At 25.3% G+C, this 22,008-nt stretch overlaps 6 protein-coding genes across 9 annotated transcripts; 2 read left to right on the plus strand and 4 right to left on the minus strand.

The window, feature by feature from the left end:
* Nucleotides 1-1,288: 1,288 nt before the first annotated feature.
* On the minus strand, nucleotides 1,289-3,317 carry LOC122851149 (charged multivesicular body protein 1b). Its single transcript, XM_044150200.1, has 3 exons — nucleotides 3,197-3,317; nucleotides 2,605-3,070; nucleotides 1,289-2,495 (listed from the first exon to the last, which is right to left on the minus strand). Exons 1-3 carry the CDS (start codon nucleotides 3,216-3,218, stop codon nucleotides 2,378-2,380), a joined length of 606 nt encoding a protein of 201 aa, XP_044006135.1. The 5' UTR covers nucleotides 3,219-3,317; the 3' UTR covers nucleotides 1,289-2,377.
* A 239-nt stretch (nucleotides 3,318-3,556) lies between these two features.
* Nucleotides 3,557-4,771, minus strand: LOC122851150 (ankyrin repeat and SAM domain-containing protein 6-like). 3 transcript variants are annotated; one of them, XM_044150203.1, is made up of 3 exons: nucleotides 4,725-4,771; nucleotides 3,788-4,206; nucleotides 3,557-3,713 (listed from the first exon to the last, which is right to left on the minus strand). In XM_044150203.1, the coding sequence occupies exons 2-3, from the start codon at nucleotides 4,193-4,195 to the stop codon at nucleotides 3,591-3,593; spliced, it is 531 nt and encodes a 176-aa protein (XP_044006138.1). In that variant the 5' UTR covers nucleotides 4,196-4,206; nucleotides 4,725-4,771; the 3' UTR covers nucleotides 3,557-3,590. The 3 variants fall into 3 exon arrangements, with proteins under 3 accessions (XP_044006138.1, XP_044006136.1, XP_044006137.1); XM_044150201.1 differs by lacking the exon at nucleotides 4,725-4,771 and adding an exon at nucleotides 4,287-4,621; XM_044150202.1 differs by lacking the exon at nucleotides 4,725-4,771 and adding an exon at nucleotides 4,283-4,621.
* LOC122851148 (protein SMG5) lies at nucleotides 4,757-8,377 on the minus strand. The gene is made up of 4 exons (XM_044150199.1): nucleotides 8,101-8,377; nucleotides 7,812-8,008; nucleotides 4,976-7,740; nucleotides 4,757-4,895 (listed from the first exon to the last, which is right to left on the minus strand). Exons 2-4 carry the CDS (start codon nucleotides 7,877-7,879, stop codon nucleotides 4,828-4,830), a joined length of 2,901 nt encoding a protein of 966 aa, XP_044006134.1. The 5' UTR covers nucleotides 7,880-8,008; nucleotides 8,101-8,377; the 3' UTR covers nucleotides 4,757-4,827.
* Nucleotides 8,378-8,773: 396 nt separating this feature from the next.
* Nucleotides 8,774-12,939, plus strand: LOC122851151 (protein zer-1 homolog). Its single transcript, XM_044150204.1, has 4 exons — nucleotides 8,774-10,180; nucleotides 10,270-10,877; nucleotides 10,940-12,044; nucleotides 12,123-12,939. The coding sequence occupies exons 1-4, from the start codon at nucleotides 9,718-9,720 to the stop codon at nucleotides 12,320-12,322; spliced, it is 2,376 nt and encodes a 791-aa protein (XP_044006139.1). The 5' UTR covers nucleotides 8,774-9,717; the 3' UTR covers nucleotides 12,323-12,939.
* Nucleotides 12,940-12,991: 52 nt separating this feature from the next.
* Nucleotides 12,992-13,726, minus strand: LOC122851152 (serine/threonine-protein kinase phg2-like). The gene has a single exon (XM_044150205.1). It carries the CDS (start codon nucleotides 13,724-13,726, stop codon nucleotides 12,992-12,994), a length of 735 nt encoding a protein of 244 aa, XP_044006140.1.
* A 528-nt stretch (nucleotides 13,727-14,254) lies between these two features.
* Nucleotides 14,255-20,695, plus strand: LOC122851153 (uncharacterized protein DDB_G0283357-like). 2 transcript variants are annotated; one of them, XM_044150207.1, is made up of 8 exons: nucleotides 14,255-14,524; nucleotides 15,000-15,237; nucleotides 15,319-15,401; nucleotides 15,490-15,567; nucleotides 17,072-17,586; nucleotides 17,674-17,869; nucleotides 17,938-18,171; nucleotides 18,253-20,376. In XM_044150207.1, the coding sequence occupies exons 2-8, from the start codon at nucleotides 15,036-15,038 to the stop codon at nucleotides 20,047-20,049; spliced, it is 3,105 nt and encodes a 1,034-aa protein (XP_044006142.1). In that variant the 5' UTR covers nucleotides 14,255-14,524; nucleotides 15,000-15,035; the 3' UTR covers nucleotides 20,050-20,376. The 2 variants fall into 2 exon arrangements, with proteins under 2 accessions (XP_044006142.1, XP_044006143.1); XM_044150208.1 differs by having other exon boundaries at nucleotides 14,303-14,524; nucleotides 17,677-17,869; nucleotides 18,253-20,695.
* The last annotated feature ends 1,313 nt before the right edge of the window (nucleotides 20,696-22,008 follow it).

Below are 22,008 nucleotides of genomic sequence, written 5' to 3' on the forward strand. Positions count from 1 at the left end.
ATATTATATTACACATGTATGAAAAAAAATATATATAAACTATCTACTGAAAAATATTACAAGTCCCAGCCTGTATGAACTAAGTATCAGTATGTTAAAAAGTAAACCACGCAAGCAGCCAAGTATTTATAAGCTATAAAGAATTTTTTTCTGTATCTATATATAGTACCTACCTTCCAAAATTTTGTACAAGTCCATAAACCCATGTAAATACAAAGTATATCTAAAAATGATCCCCGTAAAAAAATAAGTACTTGTAAGCAAAAAAAAAAATATTTTTTCCCTCTATATATAGCACCTACCTTCCAAATTTTTGCCTAAGTCCAAATTCCCATTTATAAAGAGAATATTGAATGCCGGAATTAGCTGCTGTTGTTGTTGTATTTAGAATCATTGATTTTATATATTTGAATTTATTTATTTGAATTTATTTTGAGAATTTCAAATTCCGGAATTGACTGCTCTTACGGATATACTTGAAACTATTTATATTTTGAATTTATTTTTCAAGATCTCTACTTTTTTTATGTCAATGATAAGTTACCGACCGAGCACAGATTTTTTCAGCGCTTTGCGCCGGGTATTGGTTTATTAATACCCTTAGACGCCCACAGCCCCAACCAACCAACCACACGGGGCTGCAGGCGTCGACCACTCGATGACTGAAGTATACCACAGTAAGCCAATCAAATCAAATTAAACTACTTTAAACAACAAACTAAACAAAGAACTCTACTATGCTTACGTGTACACAACTAAAGGATACAAGATAGCATTTGGCCTAAATACTATATTTGTACGTCACTGTGGTATCAGGGATCCCCGTTAGTTGACGTTTTGGTCCTTATATATTCATGGACAACTTGTGAGAAAAGTACAATTTTATGAATCCCAATAACCCGCTTAATATTAATCCTAAAAATACCTATCAAACATCATTAACTTTCTTTTTTTAATCCGCATCCAATCATTATCGCTATTATTTATTTATTCCATTTTTTAATTAATCCAAAATAACTTGTAATATCAAACATCATCCTAGCCATACAGTATACCCATACATGATTTTCAAATTCTTATAGCTTTCTTAATATCCATCCTAAAATTATGATTCAAACGCCATTAAATTCTCCATTAAATTACGCAAATTATCATCAGAATAGATTATTTTATAAACAATTAATTAATTTACTAAAAACAATTTAATTATACAATATTTTCTTGCCACGAGACCTTGTCCGTAAGGTGCTGCCCCAACGGCAAATCCAAAAAACTAAACCATTCAAAATCCTAAAATTGACATATATATTTTGTTAAATAATTCAACTCCCCATAATTTCCTCATATAAATAAATCAATTCTAAACATTGTTATTTAAAAAGATTTTTAATTAAACTATTCCTTCATTATTAATTAATTAAATAAAAATTATTAACAAGATTGTTGTCTACCAAGGCCGTTAGGTGGACAGCCGACCCCATGAAAAACACCGAATAATAATAACAGTACAAGAGATTGTTGTCCACCAAAGCCGTTAGATGGACAGTTGATCCCGTGAAAAACACCAAATAATAACAACAGTACAGAAATCTGTCAAATTTTTCAATAACAAACAGATTCCATGGGTTTTGTCTTTAATTTTTTTAAGCAACTACAATTATTAATAAATAAATAAATAAACAATTGACTTGTACATACACAACTTACACGAATTATTATAATATACATAATTATGTATTTATACAACATTTTTTTTTTGTATAAATAAATATATATTTTGTATTTAAAAGAAATAATATTCATCATGTATAACTGTTGTTATTAATAATTAAATCTCTTAAATTTGTTGTTAAACTCATTATAAATTATATTACATAATTTACAGGCAACATTTAAATACTCCAACAAAGAAAAAATTACAATTAATGACATATACGTACATGTATATATTTCTTTATGTTTATGAAGCCAAGTAGAGCCAAGTATCCAGGTAATTAATAAATTTTATGTCGGTATATACATCAAGTAATAGCAATAAGTGCATACAATATTATTGTTTATTGGAAGGTTATTAATTAATTACATTACAAAAAATTTGATAGTGTGTATTACATTATTTTATCAATAACATATAGCCTAAATCTTGAAATATTAATAAATATCAATTATTTAATTTATTATATAAAAACTACAACAATAAATTATTCCATTATTCAATTTTATTCTTAATAATAATATCAAGTTTTTACGAATAATTTGATAAATTATTATTAAATTAAACAAAATAGCCATATACATAGATAGAGGTATATATGCATGTAAAAATAATATTCATGGAATTTAAGGCATCTATTAATAATTAATTAAATAAATAATTTTACTCTCTGAGTCTAGCCAATCTTTGGGTAAGTTCATCTTGTTCTTGACTGACAACAGTTGATGATGTACCAAGACTACCCAATTGTCCTGATGGTAATTCCATATTGAGCTCCAATCTTTAATTTTTTAAATAATAAAAATAGTATAAATTAATAAATTAATAAATCAATGAATTAATTGATTGATTGATCAAGTGTTTTATAAAATAAATAATAATAAATTTACCCAGCTTCATCAGCAACTTGTTGCATCAATGAATCAACATCATTTTGTGGTACATTTGTTGTTGTTGTTTGTGACATTGCATTTTCCATATATGAACTTTGTACATCAAGATCTTCAAATTGACTTTCAAATTTATCCATTAAACCAGATATTTTTTCTAAATTCATTGATTTCATTGCAGCATCCATAGCTTTAACAACACCAGCCATTGATTGTGTTACTTTTCTTGTTGTTAATGCTGTTTGTACACGACTTGCAACAGCATCAACTCTTGCACTCATACGTAAATAATTAAGTGCCTGATTTTTTTGACGTATTGCATTTTCTGCATGTATTCTTGCACCTTCTGTATTACCTTTTTGTATGGCTTTTTTAACTTTTGATTTTTCAATTTTTTCTTCTTTTTCACATTTTTTAGAATTACGTTCAAGTTCTTTTACAGCAAATTTTAAATTGAATAAATTTTCTAATATTATTATTATTATTGTTAAGAAAAATATACCTAAAAAACAATATAACCTCAATAATAATTGTCACTTGACAATTGACAAATAATAAATACCTATTTTTAATTTATATTAAAAAAGGATACTTTCCATCTGAGAGACGGACATGGCTGATTGTTCGGCACCCGTGGTGATGAAATAATTAATAATATCTTTTTTTTCTAAATAGTTATAGGTACCTATTATGTATTAATAAAATAATAGCTGATTCCTTGTTGCTTGTAAAATTTTTTTTTTTTTCTATATTTTTCTCTCTCAATGACTCACAGCTGTAAGTAATACATATGTACACAAGTATTAAGTATGTATGCATATGAGGGAGTATGGATGCGCGTATGCGTATGTGTGTACATAGATGTATGTGTGTAATAAAAAAATAACATTATAACAACAACAACAACAATATATACCTATATTAAATTATAATAATCATGTTTTTTCATTTTTTATTTTAACGTATAAATTATATTAATTATAAAATTATTTAAATCTTTTTTTGCACTCGGCAATAACAGATAAAATTATTTGACGATCAGTTTTTTTTTCAATTCCAATTTCTTGTAAATCTTGATCAACCAAAGTAACAAACAGCTCAATATCAATCTAAAAAATAAATTAAATAAATTTTAAAACTACACATGCATATAATAAATAAATAAATAAATAATATAATTTACCTCTTGTTCAATAAATATAAATGCCAAATGACTCAAACCAAAATGTTTTAATAAACATAATATTTTCATTTGACACATTGTTAAATTAACATTATTATTTTCTACTGAATAATTATAACTATTATTACAGCTTTCATTGACTATTTTTGTTGTATCATTCTTATTTATTAAAAAATCATCATTTAATGATTCATTTGATGGAAAAGGTGAACGTACTGGACTACATTGTGATAAATTTTCAATTGTTGGTATTAAATTGTTGTCATCATTTATCACGAGATTTGGTGGTCGATGCAATTTATATTTTTGACTAAATGATATGACTGACTTTATTTTATCCTCTGGTGTTGATGTTGTTGGCTCTGGATCATCATCATCATCATCATCATGATTATTCAAATCAGCCATTGTTAATACATCTAAAATATTTGTTGAAAATTTATAAATAATAATAATAATAATAATAATAATAGTTTTACAAAAAATAAAACACACCTACAATTTATTAATTAAACAAAACTTGTTGCTTGACATATGTAGTAGATTTCATAGATTTACAATTCTAAAAACATATGATTTAACACATGTACGTATATACTATCATATATAGAATTAGCATACCATCATACAAGAATTGAATACACACACATGTATGAAATAATAATAATAATAATAATAATATATAGAAAAATAAATAAGCAATCACTTTGTTTGTTAATTTCTAAAGAAACAAAAAAAAAATTTATTATTGATTTTAAAAGAATGACAAATTAACAGCTATAAATAGCTATATTTTTTAATTATGGGTTTCCAACCCTCTGTATGTGTGTGTGTATGTGTATGTGTGACCTTGGCAATTGAATTTAATCATTCATTCATCATCATCATCATCATCATAGTATTAATAATAATAATAATGATAAAATGGTTGTTTTACCATTGTCATTAAATTATTAATTATAATAAAGATTTGTTGTTGTTGTTGTTGTTTTTTTTTTTTTTTTTAATCCACTTGTTTAATGATACAATATGCATCATCATCAACCATGACTTTTACTTGAAGTTTTCCATTTGGTATGAAATGACTCAATGTGCTCCAAATTAATACCTAAAAATAAATAAATAAATAAATAAATAAATATATATATATTAAACGATATAAATTAATTAACATAAATAAATAATTACCAGCATTTTGAGCCAATCCATCTGGACTAAAACTCAATGATGATGATGATGATGGTGATGATTTTCTTGTTATACCAGTTAATAGTGTAACAACTGGTGGCTCATTTGAATCATTATCAATTTTAGTTTGTTTTTGTAGATAATGACAACATTCAATAATTTGAAAAAATACCCAAGCTTCTTTATCTTTTGGACGTGGTCCTTTAATATATGCAAGTGGTAAATTTTCTTGAGGACGTTGTGCACGTAAAAATCTTGAGCCTTTTTTTAATTGTCCTTCAAGCCATCTTGTTGCTTCACGTGCATGACCACTTGTACGTTTTAATTCATCCAAAGCTGATACAACAATTGATGGAATAACAATGATAAATTTTTTAGTATAAACAAGACGTTTTAAAAGTGGTGTATATTTAGCAAGTGCATCATGATCTGGTACTAAATATGCTGACATTAATTTTGATTTTAAACGATTTTCAAGAGCTTTAACCTCAGCCTTTAGCCAAAGTTCACCCATATGTCTCATAAGTTTACCTTTTGAATTATTATTTATTATTAAATCATCATCATTGTCATTAACAATTGCTGTTGATTTTGATGTTGAACATTTATCATTATCATTATCATTTGGCTTATTTAAATCATCATTATAAAAATAGCCATTTGTATCATTGTATTTTAGGCCAGACTCATCAATTGTACATAAATAATTTGCAAAATTAATAATTTTCAAGCATCTCAATAGACTTTCTTCTTGATTATTAATATTTAAAATTTTCAATATTTTCCAATCAATATTATTATGAGAAGCATTTAATATATTTAAACCTTGCAAATCAATGTCTTCAGGTAATGGAATAATTTTTATATAATTATTTAATACATCATCTTGATTATTTGAAAATATCATTGATTCATCATTAAATATATTTTTATTTTTCATAATTTTATTTATATTAATATTAATTATATTAAAAAATATTGTTATTCGTTTCAATAATAATTGTGAGCCTTTAAATGCTAATTTAATAATATCTTGATTATCTTGCAACCAGTTGAAACAAATTTTAATTGACTGAAGTAATCCCTCATTTGTTAATATCATTAATATTTTATTATTTATTGTTATCTCATCATTAGCAACACAATTATTTTCAATATTATTATTATCATCATCATCATCATCATCATCATTATCAGTTGAATCAGTTGAATCATTTGAATCATCATCTTGACTAGATTCATCAATTTCTTGTTCACTCTCATCCGAATTGACATCTTTTTCTGAATTGTATTCATCACTTGATGTATTATCATTATTAATTATTTCATCATCATCATCATCATCATCAAATTCATCGATATCACTTGAATCTGAATCCAAACTGTTTACTCGTTTTTTAGGTCTTCGTAATTTACTTAATAAACTTTTGGATTTTACTCGATTTTTCACATGACCATTTTTATTATTTGTTTTGTTAATAATTAAATTTTCATTGTCATTAATAGATTTATCGTTTTTGATTATTAATTTTTCATGATTACTATTAATCAAAACATCACTTGTTGTTGTTGATGATGATGATGATGATGATAATTTATCAATTGACATTTCAAGACGACAAACTGCAACTTGAAGTAATTTTGATAATACAGACAGCATAAATGCAATAACTTGATTTAATTGTGATGAATTATTTTTTTTCAATTTTGATATTAACATTAAACAAATTGAAACAATTTTAAATACAACATTATCACTTAAATATGGTAAATCTTGACTTTTTAAATTTTTTAAAAATTTATCAATACTTGTAGTTTGTTCAGATAAGTTATCATTATCATTATTTAATTTATCAATTTTTAATAAATTTTCAATATTATCAAGTAATATTTGACAAGTATCATTTGTATTTGTATCAACAATGTAATTTTTACTTGTAGTTGGAGTATCGTTGTTGTACCATTTTTTAATTAAATTAAATAATAAATTTGCACATATTTTAGATGGTGCTAATGGTAATTTATTATTATTATTATTATTATTTGTATTTATAATTCTATTTAAATTACCTTCTGCACCCTCAAATGGTAGAGTACACAATGTTGAACGTAAATAATAATAAACAGCATCAATACCATAATTTTTATTGGCAGCCAATGTGCCAAGTTGATTATGAGGCATACCATAATTTGGTTCAATTGTTATTGCCATTTTATAATATCTCATTGCAATCATTGGATCCCAATTTGCATCAAATTCAAGTTTATAACGTGCCAAATCACCCAAACAAACTAAACTACGATGAACAATTTTCATTAAACATTCTTTTAATTGTTCATCATCTTGTTGTTGTTGTTGATTTTGTTTTTTAATATCTTTAACATAATAACAATCATTTTGAGGATATGCAAAATCAATGAAACCAGCAAGATCAAGTTTATTTTCTAAATGTATACGTAATATTAAATGATGATAAAATCCAACACCAACAGACAAATGAGTCAACAATAATGATTTTTCAATTTTACTCCATTCATTTGTCTTGACAATTTTTTTAGCTGTTGATACAGCATCATAAAATCCACGTCGCCATAATAATTCTTCAATTTTTTTAGCATGACCAATTGGATCTTTAAATAATAATCTTTCACAATAATCTTTAAGTTTTCCTCGTAAAACCTCATTTTCAATTGTAAATATGTCTAATATTGATGAAACACTATTTTTTTTTTCATCTAATTTTTTAGCAATTTCCGTTGCTCCTCTGTAAATTTTCAATAAATAAATAAATAAATAAATAAATAAATAAATTTATATAAAATATGAAAAACAAACCTGTATAAACGACGTGTTGACTCGAGAAATTCAACATTGGCATCTGAAGTTTTATTTAATTTTTTCATTTTATCAAATTCTTTTATCAATTTCGTTATATTACTAAATAGCTCTCGTTTCTCATTATTGTTAATGAATTGGCCAATATTGCCTTTGTATCCTCATTATTTCGTTGTATGTTAACAAAAAAAAATAAACTGCAAACATTATTATTATTATTATTATTATTTGTGTTGATTTATTACCTATACGTATTATAAATAAATATTAATAAATTCAATATTCATACCATTAAATTACTAGTCACATGTTTTGTTGTAATTTACATGAAAAGTAATTGCAATCACACACAATATGTTTTTGATTTTAATAAACATATAAAAATAAATTAATATCAAGTCAAATTTATGAAATACTTGAACATTACAAAAACTAATGTGGATGCCTTATTGATAAACATTTAATAATTGTCTTGAGAGATTATTATAAATAAATACTTGTGATTTTTTTTTTTTATTTTTATATGAAAACGACAACACGAGGGCACATTGCACACACAATATGTGATGTCGTCATTCAGGTATATTCTCTCTCTCTCTCTTTCTTAATAAAGATGGCGGATAAAAAAAAAAAAAAAAAATATTAGTACGTGAAAGAATTGGCGCTGTTAGGTCAAACCCGCGTAATTTAAATTGTATCTATGGTTAAAAAAAAAAAAAAAATTAAACACACTCACACAATAATTGACCCACTTATTAAATTAAAATCTTAAAAAATAATAATTTACACTAATCAAGTTGTATTATTTATATTTGTATTTTATTGTACAATTACAATAAAATAAATTACAACTACGCTAGTCAAAATAATTAATAAACGGATGTTGGCGATAAAAAAAAAAAAAAGAAAACCTGTTATATTTATAAATATATTGTGTGTGATTGTGTGTATAAACACACACACACACACAATTTGCGCAATTCCACGCAACAACAACACACAGGGCACACAGCAACGGGATACAAGCTTAAAAGTATTTTGACACATTCAAGCACACTCAAGTTGTGTCAAAATAATATAAATAGGTGTATATCATCATCATCATCATCTGCATCATCATCATCATCATCATCAAATACATGATATATTAGGTATATGTAAACCAATAATATATATATATATACCTATATGATATAGATATATATATATTTATAGATACATATGTATTCAAGATGTGCATTCAGTGAATTTTTCAAAGACTCCAATAAAATACCATAGTGGTATTTATTTATTAAATATATAATTAAGCACATCTTTATTGTTGAAATGAAGATAACATCATTAATTGACAAAGATGGCTTGGTGGTTTATTGACAAAATATTATGATGATGATTATTATTATTATTATTATGAATCAAGTGACAGGCATTACTATTTACTACTAAATAGATAATAATAGTTTTTGTATTGCTATTGTTGTTATTATAATTATAATTGCAGAGGGTGAGTAGTGAAGGTGATAATTGTAGAAGCAAAAAAATAAAATACAAGAAAAGAAATTAACCAATAATAAAATGATAGAATGATACAATAAGAGTGTGTGATGAATGATTATGGTGCAGCAGCAGCAACAACAACACACAATGATATGTCATATTAATAATATCAATATCATTAAATATAATAATAAACATTACAGCTGATGATTTGTAGGAATATTAATTATTACACAAACACACACATATGAATACACACACAAATTAATCCAAATCAATACATGATGAAAAAATGTGTGCAATTTTATCAATAATAAAAACTTGGATTATCAATTTTTCAATAATATAAAAATTATTGTGTGATTAATAATAATTAATAAAAAATAAATAAATAAATAAATAAATAAATATGGCGCATATTGATGCATTATTCAACTCAAAACAATATGTTGGACCAGAAAGTCTTGCAGAACTTTGTTTCAAAAAAATTTGTAATAATTTAGATATAATATCAATAAAAGGAAAACATGGACAACGAAGTCTCATTCGTGGTCTTGTATTTCCAAGTGAAATATGCGATAAAATAATTGAATTTGCCCAAAAATGTGATAATATTATTGTGGATGATGATTTTTTTTTAATATTTGAAGATATTATTGCAACAAGATTGAGACGTGTTAAAGTTACAAACAGCAAAATAAGTGATATATCAGTTGGTATTATTGCCAATCATCACGTCACACATTTGGCATTCAATGACTGTGAATATCTTAGTAAATTATCAATCGAGTACATAAATAATAATTCAAAAAATTTACAAAGTTTATCATTTCGTGGATGTCACAATGTTAATCCAGTAGATTTAACAAGTTGTAAGTTGTTGATGATTTTAATGTTATCCATCTATTAGTTATAGGTATATACCTATAAATATATATTTTTTTTTTTTATTTATTTACAGATATAGATTCATCTGTTAATTATCTTAAAAGAGGATATGTTTTTAATGCAAATAATTTACGACATTTGGCACTTGAACGTGTTCAAGTTGCACCAGAACAATATCCAATATTATTATCTGGTTTAACAAATTTAACACATTTAGATCTTTCAAATGCAAGTAATATTGGTAATTTTGAATTTTATTCATCAGTACCATATTTAATATCATTATGTCTTTATAATGTTAAAATAATTGGTGATCCTCATGCATTTGTTGAAAATATTATTAAATTAAAAAGACTAAAACATCTTGATATTTCACATGCAAATCATGCTAATGGAATTTATAAAAATTCTAATCAAATATTAGCTGAATTGGTAAATGGTTTACCAAATTTATTATCATTAGATATTGGAGGAACAAATTTAGCTGGTCGTGGAGTTGCTGAACATCCAATACGTGATAATACACGTGTTTGTGGTGGTGGTGGTGGTGGTGATGATTATTATTATGGACTTTGTGATATTCAAGGACTTGCATGTAGAGTTAATAATCCATTGCAATATTTAGGTTTATATGGTACTGGTGATGGTGCATGTAGAAGACATGATATACCAGCAAAAGTTGTAAGTTGTTTTTTTTTATATTAATTTATTGATTTAAATTATTTGTTTATAATAATTTACAGATATCTGGTGATGCTAATGATCAACAAATACTTATTGCTGCTCGTGTTTGTATGGATAATAAACCAGATTTATTACAAAAAGTATTAAATGATTTGTATCATGTATTTAGATATGAAAATTGTCAACGTATGGATCAAGCATTGTGTACTGTACTTGAAGCTATGGAAAAACATTTGTCTGAAAAACATATACAAATATCTGGTAGTGCAACATTATTTTATATTGTTAAAACAAAAGATAAATGTCAACTTGTTGGACAAATGAAAAAACGTATTATTGGTACATTACTTGCTGGTATGAGTGCACATAAAGATGAAGAAACAATGATGCGTAATAGTTGTTTAGCACTTTGTCAATTTCGTATACCCCATGATGTTATGTCAAATTATGAGCCACTTGTTAAAGTATTATTACACTCTGCAAAACATGCTGAATCAGAAGGTTTTGTACAACGTATTGGTATTTATTTATTAAATTCATTGGCATGCCAAGTTGAAGGTAAAAAAAAACGTTTACTTGGTAAATTAGGTTGTGTTGGAACAATGTTAAAATTAGTACAATACAGAGTTGATTGTAGTATATTTGATGATGTACTTGAAGTTGCATGGTCAACAATGTGGAATATGACTGATGAAACACCAATTAATTGTCAAAGATTTTTAGATGAAGGTGGTATGAATTTATTTTTACGTTGTGTTAAACAATATCCATCAAAAGAAGAATTATTAAGAAATATGATGGGTTTATTGGGTAATGTTGCTGAAGTTGATGCTCTTCGTCCTCATTTAATGCAACAACAATATGTATCAGTATTTGCTAATTTATTACGTTATGATAGTGATGGAATTGAGGTATCATATAATGCAACTGGTATATTGGCACATATGGCATCAGATGGAATTGAATCATGGAGTGTTGAACAACCATCAAGAGATCAAGTTTTAAGCATGATGGTTGAGGCTATTGAACGTTGGGATTTATCAGCTCAACGTAATATTAATTATCGTTCATTTTTACCATTATTAAGATTATTAGATGTTTATCATACACCAGAATGTCAACATTGGGCTGTATGGGCACTTGCAAATTTAACCCAAGTATATCGTAAGTAAAAAAAAAAAAGTAAAAGTAAAAGTATTTTTATCATTATTAATTTAATAATTTTAATATACACACACGCAGCAAACAAGTACTGTTCACTTGTTGAAGCTGAGGGAGGATTAGAAAAACTCAATAATTTATTAACTGATGGAAGACCATATAATCGTATTAAAAGTCTTGCTTTATCAGTTATTGTACATTGCAGTCCAAATAATACTCGTTGGAAACAACAAGAAACACTTCAATCATCATCAGATGCAGAATATAGTTTTGATGGATAATAATTAATTAATAAACAATATACAGGTGCTACAATTATATCATTATAAATTATTATTTTATTGTCATTATCAATATTACCATATAATTTTCTCACATTCATTTTTACTTAAAAAATTTATTTTATTTTAATCAATGTAAATATTAACATAAATCAGAATAATAACTATCAGCAATACAATAATATTGTTCAATTCTAACAAAGTTAGTTGAGTGTGTTTAAATTTATAGTTGCAAAATTTGGATAGTTCATTCTTACGACTGTTTAGTATTACAAATTGCTAGATAATTATAAAAACAAATAGTATGTATGAATAATAATGATAATAACAATAATAATAATAATAATAATATTAAATAAAAAAATCATGGTAAATGTGAAATAATAATAATAATAATAATGTAAATAACAACAAATGGAGGGTATCAATATTAAAAGATATAAATAAAAAAATTAAAGTTTGCATTCAATTATTAGTAAGAGTACAAAATTATTTAGTTGATAATTTTCAATTTTCAATATAATACTAATGTATAGTTTGTTTTTTTTCTACATGATAATTAATACAAAAAAAAAAAATAATAATACTTGTAAAATAAAATAATTAGGCTCACAAAATGATTAACAATTAAATTAATAATAATAATAATAATAATAATAATGATAATTTTCATGATTTATTTCCAATGACACTTTCAATGTGTCGTTTAAGAGTTTTTAATTGTTTCATTGTTTCCTCATCAAGATGTGGCACTAGAGACAATCGTAAACCATCATGTGGCATCAATGACATCATTTCACCATTACCAAGTGGAACATTAATATTTGCAGTTTTGGCTTTAACAATTCCTGATATCAATATTGGACTTCCTTGCATACTGACAACCATTTCACCTTCTTTTGGACGTCTCAACATATTTAATTGTGTATTGGGTTTAATTTTTGGTGTTATATTGTTAAATATTAATGATGATGATGATGAAATTGGAGTTTTCATATTTATTTTTTGTTTAAAGCTTCGAGTTATTCGACTAGCATTTTTTGATGTACAAATATTATTGTTGTTGTTATTATTATTATTATTTTGTTGAATATCTACATAATCTACTTTATTGCAAGTAGCTGCTGTTGCTGTTGCTGTTGCTGATGATGATGATGATGATACTTCATCAAAACCATCATCCATCTCATCCAGACTATTGCAATTTTGATTAATCAATTGATTGAGTGTCAGTTGACGTATTTGATGAGGTAAACGAGACAAGGATTCTTCAATTTGACTTGCAAAACTTTGACACAACATTTCAAAATTTAATTCTATTTGACGACGTCGCATTTTTGATTGTCTCTCATAATCTCGTAGCATTGAATCACTGTTTGTATGTTGATGTTGATGATCCATCATTTTATAGATACACTTGATAATGTTTATTTTATTTTTTCAACTGATTTTTTATACGTATTTTAATAATAATAATAATCAATCACTGTATATTAATATTTTTTGAAGCTTCAACAACAATAAATAAATAGTAAATAGCCAACGGTGTACTTATTTTATAACAAACAATCATATAAAGTCAGTATTTTTATTTTTTAAATTCCGAATTTATTGCCTTGTGATGGTTCTTTTTCCACAGTATTCCTCCTCGTATTATTCATTGTTATTGGCTGCTAATTTATATTTATTTTTTTTATAACAATAAGATCAATATATTAATCTTATATTTTTTTTTCGTTATAATAAAACTACTATATATATTAATTATTGTATTTTTTTTTTAATTAAAAAATCATTTCAAGTTCCGGTTCATATCATATTCCAAGTTTCTTCAAGTAACTTGTAAGAGTTGTAAGGTACGCCACAAGCTGCTACTGTCGCCACTCTACACACCCCACCACGGAAAAAAAAAAAAAACCCACGCACACACATACACACACACACGACACATACAACTCACAAGACGACATTTTGGGGTGCTTTCTTGAATGCATTGGTATTTGGTATGCCAATGCCAGAATAGAGAGAAAAAAAAAAAATAAAAAAATACACGCCATTCTCCGGCATCCATATATATGAATATACACACATAAAACTATTATTATTATAATAATAATACTTGTATATTTTTTGGTGATTGTTTAACTCTATGTAATAAAAGTGCTGCTGATAAAAAAATAAGAAGCATTGATTTGATATCAGGTAAATATAATCAATTATAATAATATAACATCTATTTAATAATAATAATAATTTTTATGTTGTAATATTATTATTATACAAGTAATGTAATATACGGAGCATGAAGGAAAAAAAAAAAAATGTACGCAATAATTATACATCAAGCAGCGTATGGCTTCATGGATGCTATTGATTTTTATGCTAAAGCTTGATACATACATACTTGAAGAGTATATACAATATATAACAAAATAATAAAATAAAAAAAAAAAAAGAGTGAAACAAATCAAGTGGCAATAGGCATACTCCAAATAAATAATAAATTATTATCAACAATTGTTATTTATTATTTATTTAATTAATTAATTACAAGTATTTTGGTATAATGTTGTTTGTTTTATTAATCATCAATTACAAATTTATTTTTATGATTAAATACAAAACTTGTTATTCTTATTATTAATAATAATAATAATAAAATGATAAATAATTTCAGATAAAACATACAAAAATAACAACAACAACAATAATAATGAGCAGCCGAGGAAGAGGTTTTAATTCTCGAGGAGGCGGAAGTTCTTACAGAGGACGAGGTGGTGGTGGTGGTAGTGATTGGAGCAGTGGTAATGGTGGCAGTAGTAATGTCAGCAGAGGTGGTTACTCATCATCTAGAGGAGGTGGAAGATTCAAGTATTCAACACCCAGCTATGATTCTCGCAATAAATACAATTCAAGTAAGATTTTAAATTTTTAAATCAACAATATAATAATAAATAATAAATAAATAAATAAACTATTATTAATGATGATAATAGGTGGCGGTGGTGGTAGTAGCTCAGATCGTTACTCTAGTCGAGGAGGTCGTGGTGATCATTCAAATAATTACAAACGACAACGTGTAAGTATTTTTAATTTTTATTAAAAAAATAAATTCCTCATTGTCATACTATTATTATTATTAATGGTTACTTTTTGAAAATTTTAAGGATTCATATTCGAGTCGTGATGATCATCGTTCATCCAGTGAAACAAATAGAAAACGTGTTCGAAATGACTCTTATCAGGTATTTATTATTATATTTATATTTATTTAATAATAATTATTTACATGAATTTTAAAATTAATTTATTATTTATTTAAAAAAAAAAAATAAAAGAAAGACAGAAAGAATGAAAAATAATAAATTACTCTATAACCAATCAACAAAATATAATAATATTTAAATTCAAAATTTGTCATCGTTTAATTGTTATTTATTTTTTATTTTTTATTTTTTGAAAGATTAGTTAAATTTTTAGTTAGGTTTGTAAAATATACAATGTATAGTTGTTTGGTTTCGAGTAACGGGACTTATCTCTTTCATACTTTCTTTTTAAGCTTCGCGACACTGGCTGCTTGTACACCCATACGTTTTTTCATTGGGAGAGCATAAAATGATAATAATATATAAATAATAAAAAAAAACTAAAAATGCCTCAATAATAAATAAATAAATAAATAAATAAATATGTATGTATATATGTATATCATTTATATGCGTATATATATGTATGTATGAAATAATTATCAATCTCTACAACAATAAAATTATAGAAAAATCATATCAATAATATAAATAAATTATGAGTGATTAATTTATTTATTTATTGAATCATCAATTGATAGACTCAAATACTTTATTATAAATAAATAAACAAAAATAATAGAGATTCTCTAAAAAAAATTAATAATATTGAGATCTCTCATTGAATGTTTAATAATAATAATAATTTGAACCAAATGAGTTATGATAAATCACCAAACGGTACAAATTATGACGCGTTGAGCATTATCATGAAAAATATAAAAATGAAAACGCGAATATACATATATTATAATATCGTTGAATCTTAGGCCGTTGACATGATTATCTGTCAAATATATCTATCAAAAAATAAAAATAAAAATAAAATAAAATATACACATAAAATATATTTCTCTCTCTCTTGGCTGCATAATTGAAAAACATACTCGAATTGAAGCATCCCGAGACTTTTTTCGCTTTTTATTTTTCTAAGCTACATCTTTGGACCCATATGTACATCTATCTACAATATATATATATATATATATAATAATTTTTGAAAATCTCTATTATTATATGTACTATAATACATCAATCAATAACAAAAGCATGAGAATTTTATATCAATTAAATAATATAAAAATAAAATAATAAAGTTTTCGAAAAACATGATTAATAAATAAATAAATAAATAAATAAATTAGTAAGCGTATATTTTAATTATATAGACATGTTTTTTTATATATCAATTTAACACAAAGTAATAATTACAAAAACAGCATAAATCAAAGATGATTATTATGTTGATTATAAAGCTGAAGACTAAAATGGTACCAAAGTAGAAATGATTATATTATATGTATAATAAACAAAAAAAAAAAAAAAAAAAGCGAGAAAAAGAGAGAGATAGAAAAAATAGAAAAAAAAAAAAAAAAACAATTTAGTTGTGAAAGGCAAAAGAACAATTTAGTTGGACGGAAAAAAAATGAATTTGATTTGACAGGGTGAAGGCAACAGTTCGCAGCGGTATTCATCATCTTATGGTGGTGGTGGAGGAGGTGGAGGAGGTGGAGGTGGATCAGGTGGTGGCTCATCAGCTACATACAACAATGACAACAATAAAAGATCAACATCATCATCAACAGCTTACGATGATAAAAGACAATCTGATAGACAATCATCGTCTTATCATCGTTCTGATGATCGTCATTCTTCATCATCGAGAAATTATGCTGCTCCACCACCACCACCACCAAGAATAAGTGATATGGCACCACCAAGCCAACGTTACAACAATTCAACACGTGGAAGAGTATCACATCAAAATAATAATTATCGAGGACGATTATCATCACGTGGTGGTCGTGGACCAAATTTCCGTACATCACGTGCTGATGCTCTTCTTGCACGTAAACGTAATATCAATTCAAATATTGATTATCGTCGTAAATTATTAACATCACGATCACGTGATTATATACAAAGAATTCGCATGACTACGGGAAAAATAAGAAGAAGGTAATTATATTTTATTTTTATTATTTAAAATATAGGTAATTCAAAAAAAAAAAACAATAAAAAAACAAAAAATTTTGTTATATTTAGCAGTGGTGGCGGATCAAGAATATCTGGTAGTAAAAAAGATTCTAGTGGTACTGGATCCAGTAGTAAAGATAAAGACAGAGATTTGGCCAAGGTTATTAATGCTGAATTTACAGATGATGATGATGAAGAAGATAAAGATGCTGAAGATCATTGGAATGATAATGATGATGATGACGATGATGATGATAGACAAAAGGTAATAAAAAATTTATTATTTTTATTATTATTATTGATAATATTATTATTATTTTATTTATATTATAGACACCAGCTAGCAAAGATAATAATAATGATGATGATGATGATGAAGAAGACGATGATGATGATGACAATGAAAATCAAGATAAAAAATCAAAAGAAGACAAGAGAAAAAAAGATAAATTAGATCGTCCAAGTATCAAAGAAGAAAATAATGATGATGATGATGATGATGAAAAAGATGAAGAAACAATGAAAGATGATGATGATGACGACGATGATGATCAAGTTAAAAAAAGGGTAATTAATAATTTATAAATTATCATAAATTGTGTATTGTGTATTGATTATTTATATTTATTTATTTATTTATTTTTCAAGGTTGTGGAAGATGATGATGAAGAAGAAGAACAACAACATCATCGTGATAGAGAAACAAATGAGGATAATGAAAAAGATGAACGTAAAGAATCTGATGATATTACAAATAGACGTGAAAACAACAACAACAACAACAACAACAAGAGATTTATTAAATTGCAATGTCCTCATTGTAGTAATCGTAGTTCAAGATTTAAAGAGTATTCTCTTCATTTATTTACGGCACGTCATAAAACAGCAATGAGACGTGTTGCTGCACGTTACAAGTCAACTCTTGCACGAATGCGTGTTTTACAACGTCAAGAACAAGGAAAACTTGAAGCTCGTGAATCATCTCATGGCAATTTACCATCTCGTACAATGTTTTGTCAAATTTGCAAGCTTAATTATCGTTCACTCAAAGCACAACATCATCGTTCAGATGCACATCGTCGTATGAAACGTCTTCTTACACCATTTTGTCGTACTTGTCGTATACAATTTCGTTCATATATGCCATATGAAACACATATTGCAAGTCTTGATCATATTAAAAGAAAAAATTCAAATGACGATAGAATTAATGGTGGTGGTAAAAATGATGATGGTAGTGCTAGTCCAGCTGGTAGTAATCATGGTGGTGGTGGTGGTGGTGATAATTCAAGTGGACAAGAAGATGATGATGATGATGACAAAGAAGTTGATTTAAATAATTTTATGACTTTGGATTCAGTTGGTGATGTTGATGCTGAAGATGCTGATGGTAATAATAGTGATAGTCTTGTTGAAAAAAAGAAAAGAGAAAAATCTGAAGGTGATTTATCAACAATGCCAGATAATGAAAGACGACACAAAACAAAACAAATGATCAAAGTAGGCTCTGAATATATCAAAATTATTGAAGTACAATATTGTGAATTGTGTAAAATGCATTTACAACGTAATGACAATGCTGAAAGAGCAATTGCAATGCATTGTTCATTAAGAAGTCATTTAAAACGTTATGTTCGTAATAATGATGATAAAGCATTACGTCGTCAAGCTGAAAGAATTCATTTACAAACATCATCATCATCATCATCATCTGCAAATAACAACAACAACAACAACAACACTAATAATAGTAATAACAATAATAATGATAATGACAATGAAAATAATGATAATAATAATATATCATCATCATCAACAACTACAACTACAACTACAACAACTGCAGCAACAGCAGAAGCAGAAGCAGAAGGAGAATCAGTAACAACACCAGAAACAACAACAACAACAACAGCAGCTGCAACAACAACTACAACAACAGCAGTTGCAACTGCTGCAACAACAACCACAACAACAACAACAACAACATTAGTAGAAGCAGCAAATTCATCAAGTCCAATGGATACAGATAATGCAACATCTGATATTGATCAACAAGAATCAAGTAAATTGACAACAAATGATGTTGAAAAAAACATTGAATCATCTCAAATAAATGAATCACAATCAAACAATGATTTATTAAATACAAGTAGTGGTAGCATTGATAATAATGATCAAAATAAAACAATAATTGACGGTGAAATGGAAGCTGAAATGTGGGATGAAGTTGGTAAACTAAATGACATACTGCCACATGGTGATAATGAGCTTGAACATGGTAAATCAAGTGATGATGAGGATTCACGATATGATAGATTCCGCAATTCAGATAAAAAAAAACAAGCTATATTGTTGAACAAGGAAAAAAAAAATGAACAATCTGACATGGATACAAGTTCAAATAAGCCAGATATTAAAATTAAAATTGAAAGAACCGACAAGTAAACATGTTGGAAATTCTTAATTTTCATGTTTTTTTTTTCTTCTTCTTGAATTAATTTCATGATGTGTTGTGTCTAAATGCAATTAAAATAAAAATATAAATAACTATAATAAAATGAATACTCGCATACTACAATCAGTACAATGTATAATGATGAGTAACAAATTTTTAAAAACATTTATCGTAATAATAAAATAATAAAATAATAATATAAAATGAGCATTGACATTTAGCTAAATAAAAATTAATCATTCATTAATAATGAGGCCAAATTGACATTGTTTGTTTGTTTGTTTTTTTATATCATTATTATGTCAATATATTATTGATTTGAAAAAAAAAAACAATTGTGTTTGTAGTTTTTTTTTTTTTTTTTTTTCTTCAGATAATTGACAAATATTGATTGATGAAAAAATAAAATTGTAGCTATGTTGATCAACTATAATTAAGTAAATTTTACCATGAAACAGATGATGTATGTCACTATTGAAACATAGTAATTTTAGATGAAAAAAAAAATATTTTAAGTTTTCATTATACATGATGATTTTTTGATGATACATAAAATTGCACAAAATGCAAATTATACTAATTGTAATTAATAATAATAATAATAATAATAATAAAAACCAACTATTGCAAAATAAATCAAGTCATTTTATTCATTTATTTATTTATTCCATTGAAATAATAATTATTATTTTTTGTTTTTATTATTTTTTACGAAAATTACACCGATTATAATAATTGATAAATAATTGATATGTGTATTTGAATTTTTATATCATTTATTAATTTTTTCTAGTATCGATTTCGACGACCTATATGTACATTGTACATGCATCCACACATAATCATAATAATAATAATAATAATAATAATTTACAAACATCCATTGATTTGTTATAATATGATAAGTATCACTCACATAAATACATATACTTTATTTATTTATTTATTTATTTTTAATATAATTGTGTGTATATACAATATTTATATATTTTTTTTTTTTATATATATATAGAAACAAAAATGTGTAAATAATTATTAATTATTATTTTATTGGGACGGGTTGACAAATATTATTATAATAATATGTTAATAACTATCAATTTTTATAGAATCAAATTAGATGATATAATATATACCTATATATAGATTAAAAACTTTTAATAGACTTTTCAGGTGGTTAATATAAATATATATTCAAGCAATGAATGTGTATTATAATAATAAAAATAATAATAATAACAAGTCAAAAAAAACTGTCATTTTTAATTGTATCAAAAGAAAAAAAATATTACATTTTTTATTTTATTATTTAAACACGCACAGTGCAATTACACATATATTATCATTATCATTATTATTATTATTATTGTTTGATTTAATTAGTGAGCTTGAACTATTTAAAAATATCAACTATTCAGATAAGAGTATGCTAAATAAAAAGTTCAAGCTCTTGACGATCATAATAATTTAATAATTATTTTATATTATTTTTTTTATGTATAAAATCTATATAGTTAACATAGTTAGTCTGTGACATTGATCAAGCGTTTTAAATTGAAGGTTTTCTATTATTATATAAAAATTAATAAATAATAATTATCTAATGTAATATATTTATAGTGCACAAGCTTTATTATTATTATTATTATATATGTCTATTTTCTGTCAACAAATATACTAATAATAATAATAATAATAATTTATTTTAGCACACACAATAATTTTTTTTGTTTTTAATTTCACACTTGAAACATTTTACTAGCCAAATATTTTTTCTTTGTTTCTTAATTCTTTCTTTAAATATCTATATAATATGTTAAATTATTATATCTTTATTGTTTTCAATATATATCAATATTTTTATATTTATTCATCTATTTATTTATATAGTTTACCAGAAAATAACAGCTTGTACAAAATTGACTATAGCAGATTGCTTCTACGTTTGT

The sequence above is a fragment of the Aphidius gifuensis genome, linkage group LG3 (assembly GCF_014905175.1).
Source record: "Aphidius gifuensis isolate YNYX2018 linkage group LG3, ASM1490517v1, whole genome shotgun sequence".
NCBI lineage: Eukaryota > Metazoa > Arthropoda > Insecta > Hymenoptera > Braconidae > Aphidius > Aphidius gifuensis.